The 11,348-nt window shown below is 34.8% G+C and overlaps 1 protein-coding gene across 2 annotated transcripts; it reads left to right on the top strand.

Annotated features, from left to right (window-relative positions):
- The first annotated feature begins 685 nt into the window (after positions 1-685).
- Positions 686-5,351, top strand: LOC128226943 (uncharacterized). Of its 2 annotated transcripts, XM_052937065.1 has the most exons (3): positions 686-896; positions 2,568-2,789; positions 3,628-5,351. In XM_052937065.1, the coding sequence occupies exons 2-3, from the start codon at positions 2,589-2,591 to the stop codon at positions 3,847-3,849; spliced, it is 423 nt and encodes a 140-aa protein (XP_052793025.1). In that variant the 5' UTR covers positions 686-896; positions 2,568-2,588; the 3' UTR covers positions 3,850-5,351. The 2 variants fall into 2 exon arrangements, with proteins under 2 accessions (XP_052793025.1, XP_052793024.1); XM_052937064.1 differs by lacking the exon at positions 686-896 and having other exon boundaries at positions 1,805-2,789.
- The last annotated feature ends 5,997 nt before the right edge of the window (positions 5,352-11,348 follow it).

Raw genomic sequence — 11,348 nt, 5'->3', positions numbered from 1 at the left:
TTTTCATTTCTTAGCCGCGACTTTTTAATGATTTTTTAGATATTACATAAACTATAGAAATCTACATTTACGATATTATGATCACAAAATACAATTAAATACTAATTTGTGGGTAAAGAATTCCGGAAGTAAGTTTTTTTTATGATTATTAGAACTTCAGAAGGAAAAGCATAAGCGTAGTAATCTTTGGCAAACACATCGCTTTAGACGTGCTTTCTCATTAATCCTTATTTTTGAGTTGCCTTTAGGCAAACTCTCTGGAGTCATGTTTGATACCATATTTCAGAGTTACACTATTTTTCGCGGACCCCTTGATTCAGGTAGAATGCCGCGCTGAAAGAAGTTCCATATCTATCATGTTTTCCACATGCATAGTTCAATTATTATGTGTGATGTGTCTTAATAAATCATTTATTGTGCGAGTCTGAAACTCGATTATTTACATTTTGGTCAAATGAAGGTATTAAAAATGATTTATCCTGTCTCGTAGTAATTTATGCTTTTACATATTGTCAGAGGGGTGAGCGCAAGACTGTGTTAAGTGTAAAGCAATAAAGAATGCACTTAGCACAGTCTTGCGCTCACCCCTCTGTCAAATTGTGCAGTACCGGGTAATAAAAGTAGTCCATTGAATTGCCCGCCAGCTTGTCAAAACCCGCCCAATTCTGTGGTACTTCGGCTAAAAGTAGTCCATGAATGTGAAGTGTCGGGCGTGCTATTTTGTTATTTCATTAAAATAAACGTATGGAAATTAAAAAAAATTAACGTCGAGAAACGTTTGTTATCATAAGTGATTTATATACAATTCATTTTGAATGTTCGACTAAAATATCGCGGAGGAATCGTCGCCAGCTTCAATCCGGGCTAACTCTTCTACAAACCACAAACTATATCTGGTAAGTAGCCAACTATAACAAATTGTTTTTCCTTCAATTTCTTATTGTATGTGTTGAGTATTTTACAATCATAGCAGTGCATTGTTATTTTTGTCTTGTGACATATCTGCACAATTTACAAAGCGTCCGAAGTCAGTCATTTTTCAAAAACTCTGGGCATCGTTCAACAACACCGGAGCCTGCCATTTTGTAAAATCTCGGCCCTCGTTCAACAACAACGAATCGACAATCAGCAGTTCCGTTTGCATGCACTTGAATATATTGTCATTCACTTGAGTTTTCTTTTTATCGTAGGTTATTTATGTTTGATGTTCTCTGTGCATTTTTAAACAAACCATTTTTGCACAAATTACGTGAATTCGACTTCGGAAAAACGATCCGTCTTCGTTCATTTTAGCATGCATGGAATAATTTCGTAACCAAGCCTTATGTTTATCTCGGGTTATATATGTATGTTGTATTCCGTGCATTTCTACTTAACGTTACTCGAGTGCGCATGCTAAATTTAGGTTATCAATGATAATATCATTTTACTGCGCTATTCGCCCCCACCACCATTATCAAACACGTACATTTGGGATTTTTTTATTGATGTTCACACTCACAGACATGTATTGAATTGACATATTAAAGACTGGTTAAAAATCAATTAACATTTTGTTTACATCAAGAGTTTGATAATCAATAGTTTGAGGTGTTTGGAATATTGGATACATTGTTAAAATATTGTAAAGCAAGTATTTGAGAAGCACTTGTGACTTTTTTCATCAAGTGTTTACATCACACGTGTTTGAATATTGGAAACGAGATTTTAATTGTTAAGTGTGTGTTTGATCAATAGTTTGATTTTAACTTTTTCATTTTTATTGGTCGAGCGTCTTTGATTCTAAGTCCTTTGGACTGTATTGAGCACAAAGTGTATTCTAAGTGTTTTCTCAAAGTGTATATATATAAAAGTGAACACTTAAAAATTGATTGCGTAATTGTTATACAAAGTATACCATCACCCATACATAGAGCTTATTGGATAGAGTGTAACAGGATTCGCCCTATGTGTCTGTCTAGCCGTACACATGTTCGTGTCTGATCCATATCTCCCGTCATGAATAAATGATTTTTTAAATTTTACAGAAATGTTAACCACATCCAAGATTATGTGTTGCAGGTCAAAGTTCAATGTCACAAAGCTTAATTGTCATATATTCTACTAATACAGCTAGTGACTTCATATTTGGCATGTAGGTGTACCTGATGGAGCCACCAATTTTCAGTGGTAACATTTGAAGGTCAAGGTCATCCTTCAATGTCAAAGGTCAACTTTTGAACTATTGCAGATACAGAATTGATACTTGACATGCATGTGTATCTCATTAAGTTGCAGATATTCATTTGTAACATAACACAGTCAAGGTCATCCTTCAAGGTCAAATGTCAAATTTATTTGTGACAAGACCCTTTGGGCGCATTGGTGTTTCAACTACACACTTTTATTTACCATCGCAAGGGTTACAATTTGACAGGGTAATAACTAACGTTTTTTTTTGTGTGCAAATTTAATGCCCCTTTACAGGCAGACAAATGTTGGCATACATAAAAGATGATGATTGAAAATAAGCAATCAAAAACTTCTTTATGCCACATCAAAGATGTCGATGTTATTTCTCCTTGCAGGACAGCGTTGCCACTACAGTAATGGTGAATGACAAAGAGGTGAATGTGCGGACCATTACGGTGGAGGACCGTACTGGGAAGGTGAAAGTCAGCCTGTGGCGCAACATTGCAGCAGAGCCTGTGGTGTTGGGGGATGTTGTTGCCATCACCAATATTGTTGTCAACAGCAAGAGATATAACAATGAGGAATCCCTGTCGTCAACACAATTTACAAAGATAGAGGTAAATGCTATATCTTGGAACATACAAACATACATGTACTCGAGCAAAAGTTCCTTTCCAAATCCTCTGATCTACCTAAACTATTTGCAATGCACAGACTTGAATTTTAGCATGAAGGTGCATCTCAATGACCCACACATTTTGAGGGTCCACTTGTCAAGGTCACATTCAAGATGTAAAATTGCCATTAACTTTTCATTTATTTGACAAACTTCATATTTAACATAATATTGCATCTCAGGAAGCCGCTCATTTTTTTAGCGGCCATGTTAAGGTAAAGATGTCCCATCAACATCAAGCGTTTCATTTATGAAATGTTTATACTACCCCTGGCAATTACGCATGCAAACTATTTCGATAGTGTATTTGTCCCATACTCTAACTTAAAAACTACTTGAAAGAATTAAAGGAATTGAAGGAATTTGATTGAAACTTGCAACTTAGATAGATAGCAATGTGAAGTTGTGCACTTTGCAAGGGTTATAACGCTTGGTCAATTTGTTGCAGAGTTATCTCCCCTTGTTCCATAGTTTAATAGTGTAAACTTTGTCCAGAGCATACTATGACAACTACTAGATTATATTTGATAAAGTTTTAAACAATGGTAGAGCTCAATTAGAGGAAGTACAGTTTACAAATACCATAACCCATGTTTGTTTAATGACAGAGTTATTTCCCTTTGTTACTTTTTCTTGTCCAGTGCATAACTTGAAAACTACCGGATGGAATTTCATATACTGCATACAATGGTAGAGCTCAATGAAAGGAAGTGCAGTGTACAAGAACCATAACCCCTTTATGCTTAATAACGGAGTTATTCCCTACTTTATTTATATAGGTTACTGACATGCCAAACACCGAGATGACGGCCACCATTCTAGGACTTGACCTGGGTGATGTGGAATCCCAGTTACTCACAGAACAGGATGGAATCTTCAATGTATCAAACGAAGTGCTAGTTGCAGCCTTTCAGTGTCAGTTGGAAGACATTACAGCCAAACTACCAAAAACACTGAATTTCATAGCCAAAGGACAGTCTGTGGTCACCTTTAATGAGTGAAAAATCATGTTCAAAGTTTATAGTTTAGAGATGTTTACTTTTCATACACTGGAGCATGACAGTCTGTGGTCACCTTTAATGAGTGAAAAATCATGTTTATAGTTTAGAGATGTTTACTTTTCATACACTGGAGCATTCATAGGGTTGCCTGTTATATCATTCCATCACCAAGAATTACCAAACTTGCTAGCTCTTGACCTGGGTGGTGTGGAATCAAGCTTAGTCACAGAACAGGATGGAATCTTCACTAAATCGAACGAGGATCTAGTTATCACCTAGGATTACCAAACTTAGTGTGAGGATGCATATATTGAATGCAGCGTTCCACTTTCATCAGTTTCATGTCCTTCTGACGTTGACCTTTACATTTGATCTTCATTATTTAGAGTAATATTCTTGATGAAAATTCACTTTAAAACACACAAAAATCTATCTTTGTCTGTTAGAGGACATTACCTATCTGTCATTGATGTGACAGATTGATGCATTATTTGATGTGAAAGTGGCGTATTTTACCTATTATAAAAGTCATTTGAATTCAATTTGAGAATTTTATTTCTCATAGTTCCTGCCCACAACTGTCAATCATTATGTGAACCACCAGCCGCGTTTCACATTTTTACTTTAAAGGTACCAGTATGAAACAAGAGCAGCAATGTGCCAATCAACCTCTTGTGTACTTTTTAATTGGCCAATTGTAAAGCACGCAACGGTTCGTAAACTAATTTACAATCTGGGGTGGGAATCATGAGGCATTAAAATCCTCACACTTTATTCATTTTGGTGTAATTAGGGACCCCCACACATCAATGTGGGAGCCCTATAGTAATCACCCTGTTTGTCTGTCCGTCCATTCGTTTTTTGTTTTTCTTCCATAACTTCAGTATTTCTTAACACATTATCCCCTATGCTATATTTAGATTCCGACGTCATTTTTATATTTTTAGCTAACCAAAAATAGTCTTGAAGGCTTGAAGTATCGGTTTATCTCAATGGTTTTAAAGGCATTATGGGATATAGAGCATTTGCTCCTAAGGAGCAAATGCTCTATTTCTCACAATTTCTTCAAACATCAGCCACAATAATTGTGCAATAATGTGTCTCTAGGAGATAATGAGTTAATGGAATTTGATAAAACTTCATACAATAGTAAAGCTCAATGGGAAGAAATGCAGTGTACAAGAACCATAGCTCTAATTTACCTAATTATGGAGTTATTGACCTTTGTTACTTTGTCTTGTCCGGAACATAACTTGAAAACTACTGTATGGAATTTCATAAAACATCATACAATGGTAAAGTTCAATGATAGGAAGTGCAGTAATTTGCTTAATTACAGAGTTATTGCCCTTTGTTACTTTTTCTTGTCCAGAGCAAAACTTGGAAACTACTGGATGGAATTTCATAATACTTCATACAATGTTAAAACTCAATGAGATGAAGTGCAGTGTACAAGAACCATAACTCTTAATTTGCTAATTATGGAGCTATTGTCCTTTGGTACTTTTACATGGTCTGGAGCATAACTTGAAAACTACTGGATGGAATTTCATATTTACTTCATACAATGGTAGAGCTCACTTGGTCAGAGTTCTAGTTCAATTACATATTGTAGGAAAAAATCTACCTCTTTTACTAAAAATGATTTCATCTATAACGTTTTTGGTCATTACTTTTACCAGACGATATAGGTTTTTTTTCGTGTTTGAAAGATTGAATATTCATCAGCAGAATTACTTTTAAATCTTTGTCAGTGCATATCTCCTATACTATATGGCCTACGATCACCAAACTTGGCTTGTGGTTGCATTTTTGGATTGTGAAGTGTCATGTATCACTATCATTCTGACCTTGACCTTCACATTCTACCTTGATTTTCACACACCAATTGAGTGGAGGCGTCCATGTACCATATATGCATGTCTACTAGTAGTTAAGTTTTAAATATACTTTAGTTAAATACAAGGAGTACAGGAATACTCGCATTTTATTATACCAGGCTTTAAAAATTGAATTTGCTTTTGCCAAATTCCAGCTACAGCTGTCTGCATTCTTTTTACATGCTCTTGGTGACACCTTCCCTAATTGACCACTACCTATCTAAGACAGGTAGTTGTATTAAAGAGTTGTTTTGCTGAATACACTCAACAAAACTCCTAATCGGTCACCTAGGTAATCTTCTAATATTCCCTTCCCTGTACAATAAGCTTAATTACAAATTAGATTTATGAAAAGACCATTATCTCGTACACATGCTGTGAAAACTTGGTTCACGTACTACGCTTCATCAAAAAGATACAGTGTCTCAAATGACAACACTATCAATAATAAAAGTCACAAAATCTAACATAGCGTATAAAGGAAGAAAAATAAAAATACCACCCTTTGTCACTTTAAAATGATATTACATGACATGTGAGACTGATACACAGTCACCAATGGCTTAATAAGTTAAAAAAAAATGTTCAACTTTAACATTACCTTCTATGTGAAACAGAGACTGTGTCAAAAGATTTTAAAAATACAAAATCAATGAAAAATGTGATTCCCTATGGTATTTGCATTGTAATTTCTTTTCCTTGTGACTTTTGGATTAGGAGTAATCACATATGAACTGTGTTTTCTCTGCCGTTTAAGCTTCGATTTAGCTGAAATTTTCTAAGAATATTGCCACGAGATGGGGAAAATAGAATACTGAACTGTATATTGTTGACACTTTATGCATTTTTCAGGAAAGTTACTTTACTAAGTGACCGATTAGGAGTTTTGCCAAGTTTACATCAGCTGAGACAATTACTAATTTTTCAGACAGGACAGAAATATAGTTTTAAAAAAAATCCAGTTTAAGAAGTGATCGGTTAGAACTTTGACTGAGTGTATGTCATTTCACATATCTTACAAACTATTGATATGTCATTTGCTTATTATGTTGCCTATGATTTCTTTCTATGTTATGACTAAACTTTTACTATACTGTACATATCGTTGTCTGTTTATCTTTGTTTCATTCAACTTAGATATTTTTTCAAGCCAATTTTTTTTTTGCTAACCTTAAATTAATATAACAGGAATACAACTGCTTTCATAGTACATCATTTACCCATTACCCGATATGCTATATTTGGATGATGACATTATTTTCTACACTTGGTTATAAATTTTTGAAATGCTTTGCAAAAGAAAAATTGAATTTCTAACAGTTTTGAAAACCTTTTTAAAAAAGTGAGCATTTGCTCCTTAAGAAGAACACGCTCCATTTTTAACATTTCTCGGATGCATCAAAATGTGTCTTATCAGATAATGGGTTAATAGTGTCGCGGGTTAGTGTTAGTACACATAATTAATGGCAACATATCAAAGCCAAGATCATCCTTCAAAGTCAAAGGTCAAATTTAAGGTTAATCAAGATGTTAATAGGCCATATTGCATACAGGCAGCAAATTGTTTTACAAACAGTGTTTTATGTGAAACACGAGACACACTATTTTACAAAACTGATAATGTACAACATAAACCTTGTACTTGTATTACTTTTACACCATCTTGTATGTACAATCTCATTCTAACCAGTATTTCAAGCAGATTCTATGCCAATCTAGTCATTGTTTTTTTAGCTCCACTGGCCGAAGGCCATGGAGCTTATGTCGTCACAGATTGTCCGTCGTGAGTGCGTGCGTGCGTGCGTAAACTTTTACTTTAAACGACATCTCCTCTGAAACTGATAAGCGGATTTTGACAAAACTTCACAGGAATGTTCCTTTGGTGGTCCTTTACCAAAATTGCTCAAATGGTTCCGGTCCATTGCACAATTTGGCCGCCAGAGCTAAAAATAGCAAAATCTTTAAACGACATCTCCTCTGAAACGGTTAGGCAGATTTTGATGAAACTTGACAGTAATGTTCCTTGGGTGGTTCTTTATTAAAATTGCTCAAATGGTTCTGGTCCATTGCACAATATGGCCGCCACAGCTAAAAATAGCAAAATCTTTAAACGACATCTCCTCTGAAACGGTTAGGCAGATTTTGATGAAACTTGACAGAATTGTTCCTTGGGTGGTCCTTAACCAAAATTGCTCAAATGGTTCCGGTCCGCTGCACAACATGGCTGCCAGGGCAAAAAAAATAGAAAAACCTTTAAAGAACATCTTCTCAGAAACCGATGATCAGATTTTGATGAAACTTTACAGAAATGTTCCTTGGATGGTCCTTTATCAAATTTGCTTCAATGGTTTCGGTCCACTGCACAAGATGGCCCCCAGAGGTAAAAATAGAAAAACCTTTAAACGACTTCTCCTCAGAAACCGATGATCGTATTGCAATGAAACTTGACAGAAATGTTACTTGGGTAGTCCTTAACCCAAATAGCCCAAACAGTTCTGGTCTGCTGCACAACATGGGCACCAGATTTAAGAATAGAAAAAAAACGTTAAACTACATCTTCTCAGAAACCGATTATCAGATTTTGATAAAACTTTACATAAATGTTCATCGGGATGCCCTTTAACCAAAATTGCCCAAATGGTTCCGGTCCGCTGCACAACATGGCTGCGAGAGTTAAAAATAGAAAAACCTTTAAGGACTTCTCGTCCGCAGTCTTCACGAAAAACATTTTAACCTACTAGCCAGTTGGACTAGCATAATGGCATATTTTACTAGTCCGAATGACAATCTAGTAGTCCGACTATTTTGCCACATTATAAAACTGTATGCTTGAGGTAAATACCTATTTCAATTGAGCAGCGTGCAGTTTGAGTAAACATTTCTTTATTATGATGCTCATGCAGTGATAGGGAGTGACATCCTTCTGTTGGGAATAGTGCTCCTTGTTTTTCAGAACCTATGGGTACTATGTAAAAACAAAAGGCATCTTGCTTGAATAGACTGTAATAATATCAACATGGTTAGAAAAGAAATGCCATGCTTTAATAGCTTTGATTACATTTTACTACTGAATTACCTCCCTTTAATAGAAAAAAAAATAATGTCTTAATTTTTCATGTATAGCATCTTTAAATAATTTTTAAACAATAAAAATTTATGAGTAAACATATAAGCATAAAGTTCTCACAAAAAGATCAATTAAAAAACCTTACATTTATACATAGGAAAGTATATATAGACTGAACATTAATTTTCGTTTAAGTGACATTCTGAAAGTTTATGAAACAGCTATTTTTAGTAACTTAAATGGCCGAAAAGTGTAAGTGAAACACCAAGTCGATTCTATCTCGTCAGTTCTTGTTCAGGTTAGATATTTGCTTCATAATCTATTCAGATTAAATGTTAACCGATGATAAGATTTTGATGAAACTTGACAGAAATGTTCCTTGGGTGGTCATTAACCAAAATTTGTTAAATGGTTCCAGTCCACTGCACACCATGGCTGCCAGAGCTAAAAAATAAAAAAAAACTTATAATACTTAATAAAAAAAGACTTGTCGTCGAAACCGATGACCTTTTTTCGATAAAACTTGACAGAAATGTTTGTTTGGTGCTCCTTTACTCAAATTGCCCAAATCATTTCGGTCCACTGCACAACATGGCAGCCAGAGCTATTAAAGTAAAAAAAAAATCAAATAACTTCTCCTCAAAAATTGATGATTGTATTTCTATGAAACTTGACGAAAATGTTCGTTAGGTGGTCTTTGCTTGAACCTTTTGGCCAGTGGAGCACAGGCACTGATGTGCCTCTTGTTTCTTCATCTCATATCTTCAAAGGCTTAGAAAAAATAACCCCTTCACTCCCAGGCCAAGTGTGCACATGAAAACTATTATATTTACTTCCAATTTAAAACACTTCCCCAACCTTTGGTTATAAAATCTATGGATTGAATTTCAAACAGTTTGGATCTAGATGAAACTTTAGTTACTAAGTGCCTTGTACAGGCTCAAGCCATATTGATAAAGCTCCTAAGGCAAATCTTAAACTTAAGTGAACATTTCCATTGCAGATTTCTCACTTTTTTACCCATAATACTTCAATGAAACTTTGCATTCATATGCAAAACTATGTTTTTCATAAGCATGAAAAGTTTCGTTGACGTTTGCTTAAAAATGAATTGGAAATCCGCATCTGAAATGTTCACTTAAGTTTAAGATTTTCCTTAGGAGCTTTATGAATACGGCCCCTGAGCTACTGTGTGCCATTTAGGCCAGTAAACAGGTTAAATATTCACTATTTTGTTACCTCTGATTTTTTACCAAATCATACTTAATGTGCAATGTATCTATTTTCTTGATAAAAATAAAAGAAAAGTCCACAATTATTTTTTTTGTCACTATAACCACTTCATCAACGTCAAGGTCACACTGATTTCAACTGTTTTATGCAAGACTTGTAACTGCAAGTGATTTTACATCCGACAATTGTATACAGCTGTTTGTCTCCCTCCAAGTGTGATCTTGACCTTATAGGTAGGGACCTGGATCTTGTATATGTCACATCATCTTCATGTGCTGAACAACTGTGTATAGTTCTTTCAAACCATGACAATATTACATGTCTCATGTCTGCTAAAAATCTAGAACCTTTCGTCAAATATTTACAAAACTTTTGTTTACTCATATAAGCTTCATTTAGCAATGCATCTGCAAGAAACTTCTCTTGGCAACTCTCAGGACCTTCAGTCCTTTGATTTAAACTTGTTAAAATAAGTGAGTTCGTTGTAAACTATTTTTGTAGCTGTTAGCCACACGTTCGATTTATGGTCCATGTCAGCACCAAAACTCTATGAAACCATAACAGTAAACGGCTGTTTTCAAAATTGATTGTTTGCCGAAATGGTCGTTTTAATAGCTTGTTTATTGGAATAATGTGTATTTTGCTCTTAGATATGGAAGTTAGCTTGAACCAGATAAAACGATGACGCTCAGCCAGCAGGAAGCTTCTCTGGTGGTAGAACGAACTACATAAAAATGTATTGAATAAAACATTGTCTTGCAAAAGAAGAAAATAAATTATTCTGTGTTTATTTGCTTAAATGTTAAGTGGTCTACTTTGAGAATCATATTATAACATTAACTTCAACTGCATCAAACGTACTGCCAGTCGATCTATTTCGCTGTTCGAAAACGTATCAAAAACAATTATAAGTGGACTTTTATAAAAAAAAAATTGTGTTTTTTTGTGACATTGTAACAAGTAAAACTTACATTATTTGTTTCCTTACATAAACTGTCAGCCATGCCGTGGAAGTAAAATGCATTGACTATGTGATTTTGGGGGTAATTTAACAGTGAAGAATATGGTTAATATTATCATTTGTATTATATACAAAATGTGCGATTAAGCGGCATTTGTGCATTCAAAATACCTCCAGAAAGGTATATAGTTTGTTTCAGTTTTGGCACGTTTATATGAAACGTTTAGTAAGGGATTCGGTTAAAACAGTATGTTAACAAAGTAAGTGGGTTAAAAAGGGACGGAAGGAAATAGCAATCAAGTGCTTTCAGTGCTCAACCTTAAAAGCACAATTACAGCAGCATTTTATTCTATATTCG

This window comes from Mya arenaria, chromosome 3 (assembly GCF_026914265.1).
Source record: "Mya arenaria isolate MELC-2E11 chromosome 3, ASM2691426v1".
Lineage (NCBI taxonomy): Eukaryota > Metazoa > Mollusca > Bivalvia > Myida > Myidae > Mya > Mya arenaria.
The sequence above is the reverse complement of the archived record's forward strand: the minus strand, read 5'-3'. Positions and strand labels throughout refer to the sequence as shown.